General features: G+C 42.2%; 1 protein-coding gene across 5 annotated transcripts in view; it reads right to left on the bottom strand.

Annotated features, from left to right (window-relative positions):
• Positions 1–12,951, bottom strand: part of Zdhhc20 (zDHHC palmitoyltransferase 20) — a 57,417-nt gene extending 44,466 nt beyond the window's left edge. For 2 of the 5 annotated variants that reach the window (XM_074043700.1, XM_074043701.1), the window contains exon 1: positions 12,703–12,949. In XM_074043700.1, the coding sequence (XP_073899801.1) occupies positions 12,703–12,820 (118 nt within the window). In that variant the 5' untranslated portion in view covers positions 12,821–12,949. Of the gene's footprint in view, positions 1–12,702 lie in introns of all 5 variants that reach the window. The other 3 variants (XR_012436289.1, XR_012436290.1, XM_020167669.2) reach the window with 3 other exon arrangements.
• Positions 12,952–22,381: the final 9,430 nt, after the last annotated feature.

Genomic DNA, 22,381 nt, shown 5'->3' with positions numbered 1-22,381 from the left:
GGCAGGAGAGGGAAAGAAAATGTTAGAGAATGAAAAATATTGAAACAGCCCATCTATATATAATATAATGTACTGTAAGCTGCTGAATATTAGGGGAGCATGGTGATAGAGAAAGGTAAGTAATGGGGGGGCATTAATTTGATAAAAGCATGACATATACAGGCCTGAGGAACCAAGGCGAAACCCCCTTGGATCATCAATACACACTTAAAAAAACAAAAAAGGGCAGGAGGGTAAAATAGGTCTTTTTAAAATAAAAATAAAATCTAATGGAGTTTGCTCTCCTTATTACTCTTTTTTTTTTTTTTTTCCAGGAGTTTCCTGGTTGTTCATTAACTTTTTCCCTATTTTAAGTTCTGGAAATACAACAGTATTTGAGTATGCGTACTTGGGATAGAAACACAACTGTATGTTAAATAGTAATAAGTGCTATGATGAAAAACAAGGAGGGTAAGGGCAAAGAGCTGGTGAAAGAGGAAGTATTTACTTTATAGAGGGTAGTCAGGAATGCCTCTCTGATAGCTGACCATTTGAACAGCAGTGTAGACAAAGCCATGTAGAAATACTGGGAGGAAAGCATTCCTCAAGGAACAGGAAGCAGAAAGAAAACCAGTATAATCTCACACCCAGTGATATGTAACATTTTGGTGGCTTTGTAATCATTTTCTTTAGGTGTTTGTGATATCTGGTTCCATTCAGTTAGTTTAAAAAGCTTCTCTGGCCAGGCACAGGTGGTTCCAGCCTGTTAATTCTTGGCTACTTAGAAGGCTGAGATCAGGAGGCTCGAGGTTCAAGGCCAGCACAGGCACATAGCTCACGAGATCCCCATCTCCAAAATTACCAGAGCAAAATGGACTAGAGGCTTGGCTCAAAGACCTGAGTTCAAACCCCAACCCACAAAAAGTTTCTCTGAAGACTTTTTGGCAGGACTAGGATTTGAAATCAGGACTTTGCTTGCTACATAGGCACTCTATTGCTTGAGTTAACACCTCCAGCTCTTGAAGCCTTCGTATTTAATAAGTGTGCTTGCTTTTTATGTTGCTCAATTAATATGCTAATAAAATTAATTCTTCCTGTGATTCTAGTGTGTGGTTCAAAGTTCACGTTAGCATAATGAAGCACTGGGAAGAACAAAAGAACTTAAGAGAAATGTTTCAAAACAGAATTTTAGACTGGGTGTGACGGCTTATACCTCTAATCCCAAAACTGGAGGCTGAGGCAGGAGGACTGAGTTTGAGGCCAGCCTGGGCTATGTAGTGAGACCCTGTCTCATAAACAAAAAACAAACAAACAAAAAAACCAACAAAATTTTTAAAAATCTTTATTTTCAAGACCCCTGGATCTCTCGCTTAAAGAAACCTATTCTGAAACTATGTATTTTTTATCTATTACTTTAGTATTTAAGTGTAGGTACCCATCTACTCAAGAATATGCAATACCTTAGAATTGCTTATAGTTTACAGGAAGAGTATGAGGTATTAATCTTAAAATCACACATGACGATGACGTGGAAGGCTCCCTCCCTTAGACAACACACTTTCACACACATATTCCCGACCCTACCAGCACCAGCAGCTTATAGAAAAATAGGCATGTTTTTGCAATATGAACTTTAAGAAAAAGCTAATGAGAGTATATTCCTTCATTCACTAAAGACCTTTGGAGAGAAAAACAAAACCTTTAAGTACAAAAATACCAACTCCTGCCAAAAAGGAAAGGTAAGAATAAGTGTGTTAGTGGCTACTAAATCTTCTCTCCACCTCCAATACAATCTGGAAGCTGATTCTGCCTAAAACTACTTTATTTGGTAAGCTAGGTAATATCAGCCCACTTTATAACAGGAAAACAAATTCAGAGAGATTAAATAACTTGCAAAAACATACTACATGGACTGAGCAGGATAGTAAGGAGGTCAGTGTGGCAGTGGTCGAATGCTATGGACTGCTGGCAGCATCAGGAGCATGTGTGGGAGGGTGTGTTGTCTAAAGTAGGGAGACCAACATATCACATGAAAGTTAAGAGGATCAACGGCTGACACTATTCCTGTAGGTGCACACGCAGCACAGGTTTAAGTACTGCTGATGTGCAGCACATATTCTTGAGCAGATGGATACCTATGCTTAAGTGCTTAAGTAACAGGTCAAAAATAAAGGCAAAAGAGTTGGGGGCGTGGTTCAAGTGGTAAAGCTCTTGCCTAGACAGCGAGAAGCCCTGAGTTCAATCCCCAGTACTTACAACAAATAAATAATAATAAGTAGGAGACAACGGTTTTATAGAAAATACATTTTCTTTAGAGATAAAAGGAAGAGTAGGCTGAGCTAAGGTATAGCTCAGCTCAGTGGTAGAGCACTTGCCTAGCATATGTGAAGGCCTGGGTTCAACCTCCCAGCATGAGGGAGAAAAAAAGGACTACTTGAAAGGAAATTGTGTAGGCTGGGAATGGTGGCTCACACCTATGATCCCAGCTACACAAGAGGCATAGGCAGGAGGATTGTGTTCTGAGGCTGGCCAGAGCAAAACATGAGACCTATCTGAAAAAATAAAGCAAAAAGAACTGGAGACCTAGCCTAGCAAGTGCTGAGGTCCTGGGTTTAAAACTCCAGTACCGAGAGATGGAGAAATTTTGTCAGACAGGTAATGTTTCAAGGCCATGATAAGATCCTGATGAACAAAGTGGAAAGCCAACCAAGGTTTTGAGAAGAAGAGTGACAAGTCTGGTGTTAATTTCAAAGGGATCGCTCTTACTGTTTCCTAAAGAACAGATGGGGTAAATGTGGGAGCGGAGTAGGACAGACAAACTACAAGCCTATTTCAGTGACAATGTATCATAAAAATCCACCACAAAACTTAGTGCCTTTAAACAAGTACCATTTATTATTTCCTACAATTGTGTGGGTAAGCAGTTTGTGTCACAATCAGCCGGGCTGTTTTTCTACCACCAGAAGTCATCTGGCAGCTCTCCTGGAGCAGGAGTCTAAGATGGCCCCTTCACACAGCAGAAGCTTTGGGTCTTGGATGGGCCTCTCATCTAACTCAGCAGTCTAGTCTGGACTCTATGTGATAATCAGTATATTAAGAGATATGCCAGGAAACGTATAGTGTCTTGAGGTTTAGGCTCCAGAACTCCACCATACTCTACTGGTCAAAGCAAGATCGAGGACAGCCCAGATCCAATGGATAAACAGACTACCTCGTGACAGGAAGGATACAAATCATTGCAGTCAAGTTTCTCGATCTGCTTCAATAAAGCAAAGACCAAAGGTTGGAAGGAATATAGCTGCAGTGGTGTAGGAAAAAGCAGGGAATTGTAGTACATTTAACAAGGTTTGCTGATTAACTGACTGCGGAATAACTTCAATCAAGGAACAGGAAGGGTACAATCGTCATTTACTGAGCCATGGTAGGAGGAGGTTCAGGATAGAGAAAAAAAAAAAATCAAGAGATGATGCCTATTAGCTATCCAAGAGTCTGGAGTTCAGCATACTATTACAGCTTTGCCATAAAGGTAAGTGGCCTGGGTAGGAGCAAGTCTTTTATTTGAAGGACCAAGGCATACTCTTCTTCCAAACAGTCTGACCTGGTTTCTAAGTTGTCCAAAATCTTTTCCTATCATCTTTCTTGTCCTTCAAGAAAGCAGTGGGCCCAAGTCTTGTATGCACACATGAATAATAAAATAATAATAATAAAAAAAAAGAAAGCAGTGGGGCTAGTAGAGTGGCTCAGAGTACCTGCCTAGCAAGTGTGAGGCCCTGAGTTCAACCCCCAGTAGTGGGAGGTGGGGGGGAAGAAAGCAAAGAAAGTTGGGGGCATCGCTCAAGTGATAGAGCACCTGCCTAGCAATATGGAGGCCCTGGGCCCTGAGTTCAAACTCCAGTACTGTCAAAAAAAAAAAAAAAGGGCAGTGGAGATGTAGCTCAATAGCAGAGCACTTGCCTAGCATGCATGAGGCCCTGGGTTCAATCCCAAAGCGTAAACACCACGACCAACACCACCACAAAAAAGTGCAGCGGAATCCCCAAAGAAAGTTCAGTTCGTGTGGAAGATCCTTTCATTCACTGGGATGTTTTGAATGTATATATATTTTCTCAGATCAGATTGCTTTCCAGTAACAACAGTACCAACAATATCAAGACAGATCTACTCCACAATAATGGGAAGGAAAAAACTTGTCCTTCAAAAAGGAACCATTTGGATAATTGGATATTGCAAATAAACAGGTTTGAAGGGCACTATAGCTCTCAAAAGGCAAGTTATCTAGAAAATGATAACATTCTACCATCTGAAAACAAATAGGAAATGCCAAAAGTAAAGTTATTTTTTTTTAAGTTCTAGTTCATATTATAAGTGTTTTCCTATAATTATACCAGCCATTGGGGATGAGATCTGGGGAGCCAGATTTTTTTTTGTTTTTTAAATAATGTCAGCGTAAGCTGGGTGCTGGTTGCTCACAGTTGTAATCCTAGCTACTTGGGAAACTGAAATTGGGAAAATCATGGTTCAAGGCCAGCCCAGGCAAATAGTTCATGAGACCTCCATCTCCAAAATAACCAGAGCAAAATGGACTGGAGATATGGCTCAAACAGTAGAGCACCTACTCTGCAAGTTTGAAGCTACAGTCCCACCAAAAAAAAAAAAATATGTATATGCATATATATAAGAATTTCAGCATAATTTCAAAGAATCATTGTTTCATGATCCGAAACAGTTTAGAACCAATAAGCTATATCGTGTAGCCTTTAGATACCAAAAACTGTAATATATGTTTTGTAACTATACTTAGTGTTATTCTAGATGTCCTTGTGGTCTAACATTCGAGCATGATTCAATGGAGTTTTTACAAGAGTATGATTCTATTCAACATATATTAATTAGAAGTATACTAGCACTAGGCTAATGGATATAAATAGGAGTCAACCATACTATAAATCTTACAAGCAGTATTATTCACGTACTTAAATATAAAAGAAAGTTCCTATTTTTAATTTACATTCTAATTCAATGTATGAATGACTATGTAAGTGCAATAGAAATACATTCTAAATAAAACTAAATCTTCTGGGCACTGGTGGCTCACACCTGTAATCCTACCTACTCAGGAGGCAGAAATCAGGAGGATCAAGGTTAAAAGCCAGCCTGGGCAAACAGTTTGCCAGACCCTATCTCTAAAAACACTATCACAAAAAATTGGGGTAGTGGAGTGGCTCCAGGTGAAGGCCCTGAGTTCAAGCCCCAGTACCACAAACAAAACAAAACAAAAAACCCTAAATCTATCATCTATCCATTCTTTTTTTTTTTTTTAAGACAGGGTCTCAAACAGGCTAGCCCAAGCCTAGCCTTGAACTCACTACTGCACTATTATAGCCCAGGCTACCCTTGAACTTTTCATCTTCCTACTTCAGCCTCCTGAGTACTGGGATTATAGTTGTGAGCCACCATGCCCAGTTTAAATATATTCTTAAAACAGAAAAACACAAATTACTATATAAAGTGGGGAATAAAGGAAAAAATATTGATATATACCCACAACACAGATGAACCTCAAAAGCATTACGGTATGTAAAAGATATTAGACAAAAAGACCACTTCTGTATTATTCCATTTATGAGATGCCCAGAAAGGGTACATGGAAACAAGCGCGTTAGTGGATGCCTTGGACGGGGAGAGGAAAAAGGGAGTAACTGTAAATGGGCAGGAGGGACCTTAATGGGGTGACAGAAATAGTCTAAAAATGAATTGTTGTTGTGATAAATTTACTTTAAATCATTCCATTATACACTTTCAATGAGGAATTTTATGGTATGTAAACTATATCTTGTGAAAGTTGTTTTTTAAAAATAGAGGTTGGGTATCCATGGAAGGGTAAACTCAGAGGGTAAAGGAGAGTGAATATGGTTGATATACTCTGTATGCAGGTATGAAAACAGAACAATGAAACCTGATGACATAGTTCTAAGAGGATGGAAGATGAGGGAGAATGATGGGGTAAATCTAACCAAAATACATGTGAAGTACATATGTAGGTGTCACAATGAAAGCCCCTGTACAACTAATATGTGCTAATAAAAAAGTCATCACTGATAGGCATACAGAAACAGAAATGGTTCACCAGCTGACCTGAACTACAACAAATGTCAAAGGAAGCCCCATAAGCAGAAGGTAATTAACAGATGGAAATATGGATCCATAAAAAGGAACAAAGGGTACTAGAAATGGTAAATACGTGAGTAGTTATATAACTCTTTTTCCCCCCCAGTACTAGCGACTGAACTCAGGACTTGTGCTTGCTAGGCAACTGCTTTATTACTTGAGCCAGACCCTCCCCCAGGCCAAGATTTGTTTTTAACTTTTACAAAAGATAATCAACTGTTTAAGTAAAAATAATAGCAATATAATGTTTTTAGAACATGAAAAGCTTGGCAACAGAATAAAGACTGGTAAGGAAGAAATGGAAGGTTCTGCATGTGAAGGTGTTTATTGCTTGAAAATAAACTATGATAACGATGTATGCTATACACACTGAAACACTAAATAATAAAAAGAATAACAGGTTATAAACTAACAAAGAAGATAAATAGAGCTGTTAAAAAATTCAAAAATTTTAAAAAGCATTTAAAATTAATTGGTTCAAAAGAAGATTCTTTTTAAAAAAAGAAGGGAAAGGAAACAAACAAAAAAACAAATAGAAAACAAATGGCAAATGGGAGGCTCATGCTTAACCACATCAGCAATCACATGAAATGAAAATGGTCACTCATAAGGCAGAGACCTTCAGACTGGACAAAAAAGCCCCAAATATACACTACTTCCAAGAAACACACATTAAGTATAAAGATATAAACAGTTTAAAAGTAAAAGGACAGAGAAAGATATAGCTAGATTTATGCTAAAACCAATTAAGAAAAGAGAAGGCACAGTAATATCTCCCATGCCAAATTTCACAGCAAACAACATTGCCACGTATACGGAAGTCATTTCATAACGAAGGGTCAGTTCAGCAAGAGGACATGCCAGTCTTAAACAGTTCTAACAGAGCTGAAAATTACATTTCGAAACTGACAGGTATACGAGAATATACACAATGATAATCATACTCTCTTAATAACTGAAATAGCAAACAGAAAAGCAAGAATATAGGAGACTTGAACAATACTACCAACTTGCCTTGAATAACATTTATGGAGGATTTTGACATAATCAAACACTTTACCAAGCAATAAACAGCAAAATACACCACTGATTTAATTACAGAACACGTTTTCCTCACGTATACATGGAACACTGCCAAGACCACATTCAGGGCCACAAAACAAGCCTGAACATATTTTAAAGAATTTAAATCATATAAAATATGTTCACTGATCATATGGAATTAAACGTGAAATCAGTAACAGAAAGATATTTGGAAAGTTCCCAAATACCTAAAATAACCCACAGGATCAGAAATAAACTCACAAGTGAAATTAAGCTATGGTGGTGGTATGTGCCTACAATCCCAGTGTTTGGGAGGCTGAGGCAAGAGGATCACAGGTTCAAGGTCAATCTGGGCTACACAGCAAGTTCAGGGCCAGTCTGAGCTACACAGTGAGACTGTCTCAAAACAAAACAAACGTGAAATTAGAAAATATTTTGAATAGAAAGAAAATGAAACACAGCATAACAAAATTGATGAGATAGACTCAAACAGTGTTCAGGGGTAAATCTATAGAACAAAAAATAAGGCTTGGGTTGGAGGAGTGGCTCAGGTGGTAGCATGTCTTCTAGCAGACATAAAACCCCTGGTCCAAACCCCAATACCACCAAAAACAAGGTGAGGGAGGGGCTCAAATCAATGAAATTAAAAAAAAAAACTATAGAGACATAGCAATTAAAAGCTGGTTCTTCTGAGATAAATAAAGCACTTTGGGGCTGGGAGTGTAACTCAGGAGAGTGCTGCCTAGAAAGGGCCAAACCCTGAGTTGAAACCTCAGTACAGGCAGGAAAAAAAGGAAGGGAAGGAAACCAAGCAGAAGAGGGGACAGAAGGAGGAGACAGAAAGGGCGGGAGGGAGAGATTGAGAGAGGAAGGAAGGGCTTCAGATTCAACTGTCAACACAATGTGCTCAATGATGGTATTTAAAATATTTTGTTTCATTCTAAGTGTGACAATATGGAGACACAAATACAGACTTAGAAGTTACAGTCCCACTCCTATTATTTTTATCTGAAGAAATAAAAGATATCTCCATCCTTGGACAAAGCACATAGATCTTCCGAGCAATAGTTTCATTAGAAATAAAATAAAGGGATTGAATTAGATAATCCCTCAAAATTTATTTTAAGTTCTAAGATCTTCTAAATGCTAAAGAAGAGATACATATCCACTAACTAACAGTGCCAAATGACTTGAACAGCTGTTCTGGAAATCTGAATTAGAGCTGGGCACTTGGGGCTCACACCTGTAATATCCTAGCTATTAGGCAGAGATCAGGAGGATCACCACTCAAAACCAGTCCTGGGCAGACAGTTCCTTTAAGACCCTATCTTGAAAAGCTCATTTAAAAAACGGCTGGCAGAGTGGCTCAAGCAGTAAGAGTGCCTGCCTAGCAAGTGTGAGGCCCTGAATTCAAATTCCAATGCAGAAAAAACAAACAAACAAACCTGAGTTAGCACTTCCCTCAAAAGTAACCTTCTTGGGCCTGGAGGTGTGGCTCAAGTGTAGAGGATATGCCTAGCCTAGAATGAGGTCCTGAATTTAAATCCCAGTACCAACATCGATCCAAAAAAAAAAAAAAACAAAAGCTGGGAATGTAGCTCAGTAGCAGAGTACCTACCTAGCATATACAAGGCCCTGAGCTAGATCCCCAGCACCACAAGCAAGTAAACAAACAAACCAAGCTGCTGACCAGGAGGAAAATTGACTCAACCCACTCACAACTAAGTAATCTCAAATATCAGCTTGGTGTGTGTGGTGGTGGTGGTGGTGGTGGTGGTGAGGAGACAAACAGGAATTAAGTCTAATTTTAAAACAAAGACCAGTATTATTTAGTCTTTACATCCCTGCTTATTCCAGGATGATGGCCAGCTTTGACACATGACTTCTTCCTCAAGGCTGACAATGGGTTTATGTATACACACAATAATACAATTAGAATGTTACAGAGACTGAGATGGGGTAGGGGCCTCGTGGTCATAAAGAATTTGTTCAAATGACTGAGAGCCTGCCTTGGGTGAGGCATTTTTATTGTCTGATTTAGGCATCTTCTGCTGCTGTCTTTTCTTTGGAAAAAACGCCTTATTTGACAACAGACAGGACTAAAACCTGCCCTGACTGTCCAGATTTGGGTCACCAGGTAGACGAGTTAATTTAAAGCATGGACTCTGGAGCTAAACCACCTGAGTACTAATGCTGATTACTCTATTTACTGGCTTTCTCACCCTGGACAAATTACTTAACCTAATGGGGTGGTTATGAGAATTAAATGACTATTACAGGTAAAGATGTAATTATGAGTTTCTTCCAGTTTGATAAATACAGAAAATAAGACGAGTCTATAAAAGCCATTAAAACAGAACTTTGTGTAAAATTCACATTTCCCTGGATCTCCAGTCCTCTTACAGAGTTATGTATCTGTACACCTTCGTGAGCGGGTCAGTGCCTATGAAAGCATGAGTAAGAGGCATTTAGTGGGTTTCTGCTGCTTGGTGTAGTCCTAGGGATGAACCCTGGGCCTTGCGCATGCAGGGCAAAGTGCTCTACACTGAGCTTTAACATGAGAACGAATATTTTATGTTCAACTTTCCTCTGTGACACTGCAGACTTCCCACATTCTCTCTGGTTAAAGCAAGACAGTGTAAAAGAGGGGCTGTGGATATAACTCAGTGATTAAGTGTTTGCCTAGCATGCACAAGGCCCTGGGCTCAATCCTTAGTACCACCACCAAAAAAAGATAGTGTAAAAGAATTAAGTATAGCCTCTAGGTAACACTTGTTGCCACTGAATATTTTAACATTAAAAAATCTAGCGTAAGCCAAGCAGTGGTTCATGACTACAATCCTAGCTATTCAGGAGGCAGATACTGGGAGGATCTCAGTTTGAGGCCGACCCAGGCAAAAAGTTTGCAATACCCCATTTCAACCAATAAAAAGCTGGGCGCAGTGGCACACTCACCTGTCATGCTATGGAGAAAGCATACATAGTGGATGGCAGAACGCCTAGGCATAACACAAAACCCTATCTCAAAAATACCCAAAGAAAAAAAGGGTCCAGGCATGGCTCAATTGGTAGAGTGCCTGCCTACCAAGTGCTCAGGCCCCAGACTTCAAACCCCAGTAGCCACAAAAAAAATTCCACAAATGAATACAGTAACAAATTAGCGTGGTATAACTAGGCATGGTGGTGCACACCTATAATCCAAGCACTAAAGAGACAGAGGTAGAATGGTGAGTGCAAGACTAGCCTGGGCTACATAGCAAGACCCTGTCTCAAACAAAACAACACTTTAATGCCTCCTTCACCTCATTATGGACCAAATAACTACAACTCCACTGACACTCTCACGGCTCACTGGAAGTTATATGGACCAGTGGAAAGATGTGGTCACTTCCAATGCCATTCAACAACTGTGTGACATAACCAAAGGACCAAAGGCTCAGTCTCACTCCAGTGTCTATGGAGATACCTGTTCTCTGAGATACTGGGAGAATTAAGGCAGAGAGTGAATGAAATGTCCCCAGATTCCCTTCTCAATTCATGTTAACTTCCCCTCATTCAAGGGGGGGCAGAAGTCAGAGAAGTCTTCACAGCATTGTTTCATCTCACCTGACGTTTTTGACAAAAACCACCGGTAGGCCAAGTTGTGTAACCTGAACATAAATCGCATTTTCAGTACTCCTTCAGAAACTTTACTTCAAAATCACTAGGGGAATTAGAACAGGGTAGAGACACGCTTATGACAGAATCAAAATAATAGGACTTTTGGAATAAATGCCCACTTCAGAGCAAATAAGATAAAGCAGGTATCATCATAAATTGATGAGAATTCTGTGATCATCACTTTCTGCAAGAAGCCTCAAGAAATATTTAAATCTAATCAATTCTAATTTGAGGAGACTAAGTAATTATATCTCAACAGATTATTACTACTTGGAAAAGTATTCCACCATTAACTTATTTTGAGCCTACCCATGCAGGGATAGTCTTCCTCAAAATTAAATGTTCTAAGGTGCAAAGTAACTTTCTTAAGGGTGGATGTTTTAATTTGAAAACTTTAGCCAAAGCACTGTCATCTATGTACAGAACTTGAGCTTTAACCAAGGAATTGTTCCAAACTGTACAAATCCAGAGCCATAACTGGAGACTGGATTCTGTCACTTTTAAAAGTCAGTTATGGGCTGGGCATGGGACTCATATCTGTAATCCCAGGTACTCAGGAGACCATCGAGTTTCAAGGTCAAGCCTGCAAAAGTTAGGGAGCTCTCTTCCCAAAAAATAAGCAGGGAGGGGATTGGAGGGGTACACCGCATTCCCAGCTACATGGGAGGTACAGGTAGAAGAATCAGTCTGAGGATAGCCAGGGCAAAAATGCAACCCTATCAGAAAAACAAAAGCAAAAAGTCTGTGGGCGTGGCTCAAGTGGTAGAGTGCCTGTCAAGCAATCTGGAGGCTATGAGTTCAAACCCCAGTACTGCCAAAAAAACAAGTGACACTTTCTTTACGTTAATACTGTTAGCATCTATCCCATGTGCTGCTTTTTTTCATAGATTAATAGCTAACCTTAAGGTAACAGTGGACTCAGTCTGAAATTCAGACTAGATCATTCTGGGATAGAAAAGGATTGCTTTTTTACAAACAGCACTTACTGTTTGGTCTTGGGCTTTTTGAGACAGGGTCTGGCTATGTAACCCAAGATAGTTTTAGGGTTCATTTTAGAAGGGTGCACATACAGAAGAGAGGGATATATGTGGGGAGGGGAAGCCTGACCCGTGTTAAGAGTAGTCTACGCTCAAAGGCTGTGAACAATTTACGTAAGACAGAGCAATCTTAGAGCAACTGTTCAGTATCACACACAGTAAAAGTCCCCCAATGCTTAGATTAATTAGAAAATTTCCTTCTACCTTAAAGAAAGCCTTGCAAACCAGCACGTAACATCCTTGAAGTGTACTGCAATGTTATTTCTTTATTCCAGGGAACTACGTGGCAAAAATGAACCAGGAAAATGGAAGTAGCAAAAATAAAACAAGACCCCCAAACTGAAGGTATTAAAAAAACACATAAGCCTTCAAAATAAACAGCCAAAACCCAACAACAACAACAAAAAACCCCTAGTGCTAAGGACGCCCCGTTCCTGCTGCATCAAAGCAACACTTTAAGTCGCAGAAGGTCCGGTGCCACCTGAAGCCCGAAGCGGACGCTGCGGGCCCTCCACGGCAGCCACTCCTCGACGGACCCGCCGGGCCGCAGGCCACCCGGAGACGCGCCCTTCCCCCCCGCAGGTGACCCGCGGCCCTCTCGCGCCCTCGGGACAGCCACCACCTGGCAGGAGCACATTTCTTTGTTCTAAAAAAGGAAAAATGGCCCGAGCCGCACACCCAAGCCTCCGGCCCGCGAAGGCCGAGCGCACCCGTTCGGGGCGTTCCGCCACAGTCACGGCGCGACGCGCGCCAGGAAGCCGCGGGCCTCGCGCCAGCGCCGGCCCCGGCCCGTCCGCCGGTCCCCGGTACTCACACACGCACAGCTCCACCACGTACGCGTAGTACGACCAGGCGACCACGAAGGCGATGAAAAGCACCGGCACCCAGCCCACCACGCGCTGGCAGCCGCGCCACAGCGTCCAGGGCGCCATGTTCCGCTGGCCACGGCCCGCCCTTGCGTGCCTCGGCGGCTCTGGGGAGCGCCAGACCCCTGGAGTCCCCGTGCCCTCCGCACTCGACTCCCCCGACTCCCCCGCCTCCCCCGCCTCCGCGGCAGCGCTGGCCCGAGCCACAGAGCCAGACGCTCTCGCGGCTCCGCCCCTCGCGCCGCGCGGCCCGGCCCCGCCTCCGCCCGGCATCCCGCCTCCGCCTCCTCCCGCACCCGCACCCCGCCCCAGCCCCAGCCCCAGCCCCAGCCCCAGCCCCAGCCCCAGCCCCTGCCACAGCTCACAGCCGGGCCCGCGCCGCCGGGGCGGGGCTTCCCGGCGGAGGAGGCGGGGCCAAGGGCGGGGCCACGAGTCGGGGTCGCCCAGGGTGGGGGTGGGCGGGAGAGTCTGCCAAAGGGGAGGGCGGTCCCCTTGATGAGTGACAGGCACCGGATGGTTTTTGTCGGTGGGCGCTCGGGAAACTTAATCCTTAGCTGATTTGTGGCCTTGGGCCACTCGGTGAGCAGAACTCGAACTCGCTGCCTGGGGGCATGTAACCAGTGGGGTCTGCTCAAATGTGACAAGGCCATTCCTTACCCCAGCATGCAGCCGGGGAAAGTGTACTGTTATAAGGTTCCTGCTGTGATTCTGATGTGCATTTCTGATTAAGAACCTGTGTACTTTTGAAATGATTTCGTGCTTCAAGTGGAACACAAAAGGCCAATCAGTAGGTGCCTCTTTATTAGGATGAAGCCATCTGCAGCAGTCAGTATGATTTGGAGCCCACATTTAAGGTTGAGCTGAAGAAAGGGGAGGTGCAAATGGTCCTTTCACTGTCCCCCAACCCACTACTGAATTTTCAAGAATTTATTTACAGCTGCAGATGGTTGAACAATGACTTGTAATCATAGTAGAATCTATGACACATCACTGTGAAGACATCATAATGCAAGGTCAAAAGCATTAGGAATAATTCCACACAGTATTTTTTTTTTTTAAGACAAGGTGTTGCCACATAGCCCCAACTGGTCTCAAACTTTCATTCCTCCTGCCTCAGCCTCCCCAGTGATTACAGATTACATAGGTGTACCACCATGCCTGGCTCCAGGTAGCATTTTAATACCATTCTTGCTACTACTATATCAATTTGGGTAAAGCTGAGATTTTAATTAGCTATTGCTCACTAAAGTTTCCAGGAAGAAAACTTCCCCCTTTTTTGTGTGAGATAAAGGTAGTAAAAGTAATTCATTTTCAATCACTGCATACTACTGCTTGAAGTAATAAAACGTGTAAATATTCTGTCCTCAATTTTCTACCTAAAAATCACATCGGTGGTAATATTCACAACAAGGCTTATGGCATTGAAGTGAATCAAATTCGGCTCCTTTTCCAGAAGGGCTGCTTATAAGGATTAGTTTCAAAACAGAATTCTAATTGACATGAGAGAACACAAAGCCCTTTCTCTTCCTGCAATGTCTACATGTCAAACCACGCTACATTTGTTCAGCACAAATGCCACGGCGCTCATGAACTCCCTGTCAGCAGAAGTGACTTCCTCTGGTTTAATCATTTATAACATTAGCTGTAAAACTATAACGTTAGTTTTTTAGGGCTGCCGTAGCAAAGTACCACAAACAGGGTCTTAAAACAACATGAACGCAATGCCTCACAGCTCTGGAAGCTATAAATCCTAAACCAAGGTGTTGAAACCAGGAGGGTTTCTTCCACTTTTTCCTAGCTTTTGGTAGTGGCCATCATTTTCATGGCATTTCTTGGCTTGCAGTGGGAGCACTCCAATCTCTGCCTCCATTGTCACCTGCCATTTTCCTTTCCTGTGTATGTCTTTGCATCTCCTCATATCAGATTCAGGGTCTACCCTATTGCAGTGTGAACCTCATCCTAACTAGGTACATAAATAATAGTCCTATTTCCAAATAAGGTTACATTCTGAATGGGGCCAGGTAGGATGTCAGCATATCTTTTGGGAGGTTACAATACATAACACAGATAATTTTGATTGTAATTGATATGAGTCACCTTGCCCACTATCTTGTAAGGTTCTTGAAGGTAATATTTCTTCTATATTCGGTTCCCCCCATAGAGCCGTGTAAATAGGAAATACTAAGAAATTGTTGAATATTTGAAGGCTTCTATTGTTATCCAGCTATTCTTCCTAACTTTTTAAGTCACCAACCAGATCAGTTTCTGATTTCTAAATGACTGCTCATGTTCTAAAAAGGTGTTGACTCTTACATAGGTTCTAAAAAAATATTTCAGGTCTACTTCCTTATTCTAAAACCATTCCAGTGAAGCCACATTTGGGGGAAGGAAGTAACATTTTCATTCTCTGTGAGTGTTTTTATCATCAGTGCCTATAGACTGGAGTTAATGTTCTTTTAATGTTGTTCAACAGGAACCAGCATCCTGGTCCCTGCCTTCCTTTCCATCTCTGCCACTGAATTGTGACAACACAGGATCATTTATAGACTTTAGGTAGGGTCATTATGAGGGCAGAATTGCATTTTATGACTGTCACTCTGGTCATAGTGGGAAGGATTGGAGGGAAAAAAAGTCTGCAGGATGGGGGACCAGTTGGGAGGCTGTGGCAGTCATAGAGGTCCAAGTTGAGGGTGACCTGAACCAGGGTGGCTACAGTAGAGAAGCTGATAAGGAAGCTGCTTAGACTTCAGATCAGCTTTGACGCATCAGCTCAGCTTGAAAACATAGCAATGACAAAGAAAAATGGAGACCTGAAAAGTGGAAGTGGAGGCTCCATCTTCCACTCCCAATCTCTATCCTCCCCATCTCCCCAAAAAGGAGACAGAAAAAAAGGTTGTGCTGATTAATCTAGGATTGCAGCCTTGCATGTGTGTGTGTGTGTGTGTGTGTGTGTGTGTGTGTGTGTGGTGCTGGGGATGGAACCCAGGGCCTTGCACATGCTAGGCAAGTACTGTACCACTGAGCTGTCCCCTAGCTGTATCATGGCTTTCTGTGGAGACTGAAGGACTGTAGATCAATAAGCCAGGAGTGAATCAAGCACAGCTGGCCTGGTGACTGGTTAATCTCTGGTTTCCCCATTCTAACCACCAGCCAGGGTCCTCTAAATGTCACTTTAAGTTCTAATTCTGGATTGAGGGCTGGGGAAGAATAAGGGCAAGTAGAGGCAATTACGAAACCATTAGGGCTTACAGAAACCATGCAGACACAGATCTGGAAGGAGCCAAGAGAAGAGAAACTCAAAATTAAACCACAATTCCAAAACACATGAAGAAATCTAACAGTAAGAAAGGGCACAATTAAAAACCAACAACAGAACTTGAATTCAGGGTTGGGGGTGGGGTTCGGGGGTAGAGTGCTTGCCTGGCATTTATGAGGTCCTGGGTGCAATTCCCAGCACCGCATGCACACAAATCCTGATGTCCCTCTTAAGTAGATTGTAAGACTCCTTTAAGAGGTGCTCTCCATGTACCCAGAGGAGAGGAACATCTGTATTCTAGAAGACAGTTCAGGAAGGATCTGAACAGGCCTTGCTGGGTTACCTGGTTTATTACCATTAGATCACACCCCTTGTCCTCCAAAAACACTTCTGCACTGTATTCATAAAAATACATGATTTTCCCTCTTTGTCTGTGTTTCTAAAGCCTCCATGTTACATAAAACTTAGTATTAAACAAATTTTAATACTTTTCCCGTATAAGCCTATCTTTTTTTTTTAATAGATGCCTCAGTTGTGAAATTTGCAATGGGTGAGACAACTTTTAACATTCTTTAATCACTTCAGAAAAGCTGTGTCTAGGACTGGTGGAACAAGCTCAAGCTGGAAGAGCATTTGCCTAGCAAGTGTGAGGCCCTGAGTTCAAACTCCAGTGTTGCCAAAAGAAAAAGAAAAAGAGAAAAGCAGAGGTGTATTTTGCTTTAGGGGCAAGTGAGTTAGTGAAAGACACAGTCGAGTCTGAAAGGCAAGTTGAGGCATACTGAGTATGAGAACAAAGAGCTTATTCAAGCCAAGAGAATGATCCCCAAGGGGATCACATTCTGGCCACCTAGGGTTAGCACTGCCCCAGAAGGTGTCCAAGTGGTCTGGGGCTTTGAGGCAGTTATCTGGTTTTTTTTCTGTTTCATTTCACTTCATTTTGTTTTATTTAATCTATTTCTGGTGCTAGGGATTAAACCCAGGGTATCACACATACAAAGCATACTTTACCACTGCCCAGCCACATTCCCTAGCCCAAGAATGGGGTTTTGTGACCAACCAGTTTGTACAGTTGCACAGGATGGCGACTGGTGGTTGCTCATGTTATGTGCTGTATTCCAAGTAAGAACTGTGGTAAGGGTTCCATTCCAGTCCTACCAAAAAAAAAATAAAAGCAGGAAGAATGAAGGAAAAGGCTTTCACTGAGGTTATTATCTTTTTGTCTGTTTTGATTTGTTTCTTGAGACAGGGTCTCACTAGATATCCCAGGCTGGGTTTGAACTTGAGCTTCTGCCTCAGCCTCTCAGTGCTGGGATTTGCCGATGCCACCAAGACTGGCTTTATGTGTTAGTGAAACTGCAGAAACCTGCAGTGCTGGGGCAGAGTGACAGTGGTGACTGCAGTCTCATGTTTCCCTGGACTAAAGAGTCTTGTAACCTGGCTCCAATTCTCTCACTCTCTCTCTCTCTCTCCCTCTCTCTCTCCCTGTCTCTCTCTGTCTGGCATTTTCAGTCTTTTCTCAGTGCAAGTCCACAGTTTTCAGTGATGCACTTGGGAGGAGAGACAGGGCACAGGAGTGGATCTGGGTGGGATGAAGGAAAAAGAAGAGGTGCAGACTATTCAGAAAGCAAAGGCATTGCTGCTGCTTAGAAAGCCTGTCTCCTCTCTCATTCACCATTTCAGTACTGCCACCAGCTCCTGCCTGTATTCCCTGCCCTCCCCCATGGACCCTCATCCTCCTCAGTGCACTCCACAGAACTCTTCACTCCCTCAACAACAAACTCGCCTAATCACCTGCATGGGGAACAGAGCCCACATCTTACTCTTCTTCAGCTGCATTCCATTCCTCCTTGTTTGCTGCTCCCCATGACATGAGTGGTGTGAGCCTTAGAAAATCCGGTCTGCCAACCACACTTGAGAGTAGCTCTGCTGCCTTTCTTCCTGCAACCTCATCTCCACAGCCCTACCTTCCTGGCTTGCTCTGGGCCTGATCCCATGGCTTCTTGAAGCAAGGAAGTTAAAAATAAAAAACGTTAAAAGGACCAGACTCATATATTAGAACCAGACAGTAAAAACTGAAAAAACAAGGCAAGTCCCCCCCCCCCCCCCCGCTCCCACCACCTCTTTTGGATGTTCAGGTACAAGAACACGGAGACACCTGCCTCCCTTTTGAGATTTCTTTCTTTTTTTTTGGTACTGGAGTTTGAACTCAGAGCCTTGCAACTTGCTACACAGGAACTCTACCACTTGAGTCACTCCGCCAGCCCTGTGTTGGGTATTTTTGAGATGGGGTCTTGAGAACCATTTGCCCAGGCTGGCTTCCAACCTTGATCCTCCTGATCTCTGCCTCCTGAGTAGCTAGGATTATAGGCGTGAGCCAGTACCTGTACCAGTACCCAGCCACTTCCCCCTACTTATATCCTGTTATGCTAAAATTTATCCTTGCTAAAACTTCCACCATGAGACGTCTTATTGTGAAGCACCTTGAAATTCTTTTCATGTGTGGATCTCATGATGGATTTTCATGTGTGATTTTGTGTGGAAAGTGGGAGCTCCTTATCTCTCATCCAGTGGTACTTTCTTTCCCACGAACCTATGCACACACTGGTTAGGTAGTGGTGCACACATCTGTGTGTTCTGCCTGCAAACTTTCTGCCCCCTAACCCCTGCCCCCTGGAATTCCTACATGGCCCGCTTGGCTGTTAAAGGGGTATGTTCAAATCTTAGTGTCTACTGGTCTCTCTTCCCTCAGAACTTAACTTTGCTGTATATAAATGTAACATTCCCACTTCCTATCATTTAAGCAGCAGAAATACTATATGTCTTATAGAATGAATTCCAGTTTATGGTTTGTTTTTAATTTTCCTTTTTTGATCTTTTTGTTTAGAAATTTTAAATTACAGAAGAGTTAGAAAAATAATAGTTATATAACCATGATGTATTAATCAAAACTAAAACATTCCTGTGGCTGCTACAATATTAACTGAACTACAGACTTTCCTGGGATTTCACCTGTTTTCCCACCAATGTCTGTTTTTGTCCCAGTATTTTATACTGTGTTTACTGTGAGGTCTTCGGTCAACTCCAGTGTCTGGCTATTGTTTCTCAATGTTTCCTTGTTTTGCATGGAAAAACAAAGACAAACACTTCATGTTCTCATTCATGTGAAACCTAAAATAATCAAAGTTGTGGAAGCAGAGAGGAAAATGGTGGTTACCAGAGCTGGAGGGGGATGGGAAGATGTTGGCCAAAGGGTGCGTGGTTTGCGTTTGATAGGAGGAAGAAGTCTGATCTGTTGCTCAGCGTGATGACTATAGTTAAGGGCAGTGTATTTTCTGCCTGGATTTGCTTAGAGAGTAAATTGCAAATGTTCTTACCACAAAAAAAAAATTGAAATATTTGAGGTGACAGGTATATGCCTTGACTTAGTTTAATCCTTTCACTTTGTATACATACAAAACATCACTTTGTACCATGTATATAAAATTACATATTGTCAATGTACAAATATAGATTCTAAAAGCTTTTTTTTACAGCTTAGCAAGTGTAAGGCCCTGAGTTCAAACCCTAACACTGCAAAAAAAAAGTTTCTTTAGAAAAATGAGCTATAATAAGGTATGAGACCAATTCCTTGGGGAAAAACAAACAAACAAAAAAGTACTGGTTAAGTATTTATAGAATGTCCCTCAGTTTGGGTTTGTTCTATGTTTTCTCATGACTGCCCTGGGGTTTTGCCTAAGGATTGAACTACGCTGTTTTGTTTCTGTAGTGCTGAGGATTGACCCTATGGCCTCAAACACAGTAAGCAGGTGCTCTACCCCTGGGCTACATCCCTAGCCCTAGAACACAGATAAGGATAATTGACGCTGAGGTCTATGGTAATTTGTTTTCAGTTGGTATGATGAGATATACGAACCTCTGTAATTTGTAAAGAAAAAAGGTTTATCTAGCTCACAGTTTTAGAGGCTGAAAGTCCCAGAAGGGGCAGCCCTCCTAGCTACAGCACACTGAGGCCTGTGGCATTAGCGTGACGTTTCATGGCAGGAACACCTATGAGACGGAGGAATCTCACGGGCAGACAGGAAGCCAGAGAGTGGTTCACGGCTAAGACTCTCTCTCTTACAACTGTTCAATTTCACTCTCATCAGAACTAAATCAGGGTCCCTGGAGAGCTACCTTAATTCTTTCTGAGGGCCTTGCCCCCAGCCACCTAGCCAACTCCTATTAGCCCTCACTTCTGAAAAGTCCCATTGCTTCCCACTCTGGGAACCAAGCTTCCAACACATGGACCTTTGTGGGGACAGACTACATCCAAACCATAGCAAGGTCTAAATAACTTTAAGAATGTAATAGAAAAACAGACTGTAGAGTCAGGGATATTTGGGTTCCAACCCCCGTTTGATCTCTTATTAGCTATCTAAATAAGACTAGAATTTGTATAACCTCCCTGAGACTCAGTTATCGGTCTATAATGGGGATAATAATACCTTTCTCATAGCATTTGTCATGAGGACTGGACAAAGTTTTATGTTTAATATATATATATATATAATGGGGCAAGTATAGTATATGTAAGACATAGGTATATATATCTATATGTGTGCACCTTTATATACATTTATGTATAGATACTCTATTATGTAAGTGTGTATCTATCCTCTAGTTAGATATTTGTTATTTCCTGGCACATGGTCGTTCTATCAGTCAGAGTTCACATTAAGTATTACAACAGAGAACATTTAGTAGCAGGAATTGGTTAAGTAGTTGTTAGGGAACATAATAACCAAAGAGGGCATTGGGTCCCTGCTGGTAGCAGTTATGGTTGCCAGGGCTCAGGCACAAAGGGAAGAGGTTGGGGCTGTTAGAATCAAGAAGCTTGAAGGAAGGGTCCTGCTACCAGGGAGGGGTGCCAGGAGGCTGGTGCTGGTGCGCTCTGGGGTGGGATAGGAGGGGCGGGTGAAGACACACAAAGAGGCTGGTTCTGGGACTGCCAAAAAAAAAAAAAAAAAAAAAAAAGGCAGAGACTGGTACCAAGGGTTGCAGACTGGACACAAAACACATTGACATGACACAGCAAAAGCAAGTGGTTCTTCCAACTCTAGGTTGCAGCCTCCCTCTACTGCCCACTATGGGCAGAGCCCAGCATACTGGCCACATCACAAACTCCAGGGTGCATAGGAAGGGAGGCATTGAACAGAGAGGCAATAGCTAAGTAAGCAGAAAAGCCATGTCACTTAATTTAGCATTCACCACCTAAGCAGCTGCCTAGAATGCCATGGCACACCTACAATTATAGAACAATTTATTGATCCATTTTCATGATGCTGGACACGCATGCCTTTTTCGATTTTTATTATTTGAAATGATGCTACAAGGAATATTTCTTTAATTTTTGGGGAGAGCTCATACAATATTCTGCAAAACATAAAGGATATATATATATGCATATATATGATATTAATAGTTTTTATTTTCTATTTCATTACTATTTTTCTCCTAATAGCCAATGTTTCTCCTAAATATCATGTAAATCCAGGTGCTGTAAACAAAAACCTTCCATCCTCTTGGAATGAGAACTCTCCTAGAATAAAGACAAATACTAGCAAGGTGCATTGAACACAGCACGATTCAGCAAGGGTTTGATATTGATGATCTCGGGGTGTTGCCTAAGGACTCCAAAGGTTGATTTCCTTCCTCCCCAAATACAACAGAGCGTGCCGAAGGTAAATGTGGAAAGGCATTGTGCTCATTCCTCTAAGAGCTGATAAATATTTAGCTAAGGCATGCCAGGCCAAAGTCTTCCACAATATTTCCTTCCAAACTGTCATTGAAATATTTTGTAATTTTCTGCATATCTTATGTACTTTTTCTATTATAAATCATGTTCAGTGCCCACGCAAGATAAGTGTTTTTGAGAAGCAAGGGTGCCATCTTGTGGAGCGTCTGTATGGAATTCTCTTATTTTAATTCCGCTGTAGGGCAAGTGATTTGCAAGATCCTTCTAATTCTTCTCCTTGCGTGTCATCCTGTGTCTCAATTATTCTACAGCACCAAGGCAGTATTAATGTCAATTTTCATCCAAGCTTTTGATAATATACGATTTCTATTACAAAAAGCTTAGTACCTCACTGGTCTTATGCTGCCCTGTCTATAAACTGGTGTGCTTATTTGCATCAAACTGACTGCACTTTGCCTTGTTCTTCCCCAGGGAATATCATAAGGCACTTAACCATCAGCACCTGCTGCTTAAAATGCAGAGTGGGAGTAGCTGGGGTTATTCACAGGTGATGCCAACTCTTCTGATGTCAGGACAGCTTCCTTTGATCCTCTGAGCTTGGGCCCTTCCTTCCCTAACTGTAGCTGCTCAGCAGGTG

This window comes from Castor canadensis, chromosome 10 (assembly GCF_047511655.1).
Source record: "Castor canadensis chromosome 10, mCasCan1.hap1v2, whole genome shotgun sequence".
NCBI lineage: Eukaryota > Metazoa > Chordata > Mammalia > Rodentia > Castoridae > Castor > Castor canadensis.
Note: the sequence above shows the minus strand (reverse complement) of the source record. Positions and strands in the feature narration are given on the sequence as shown.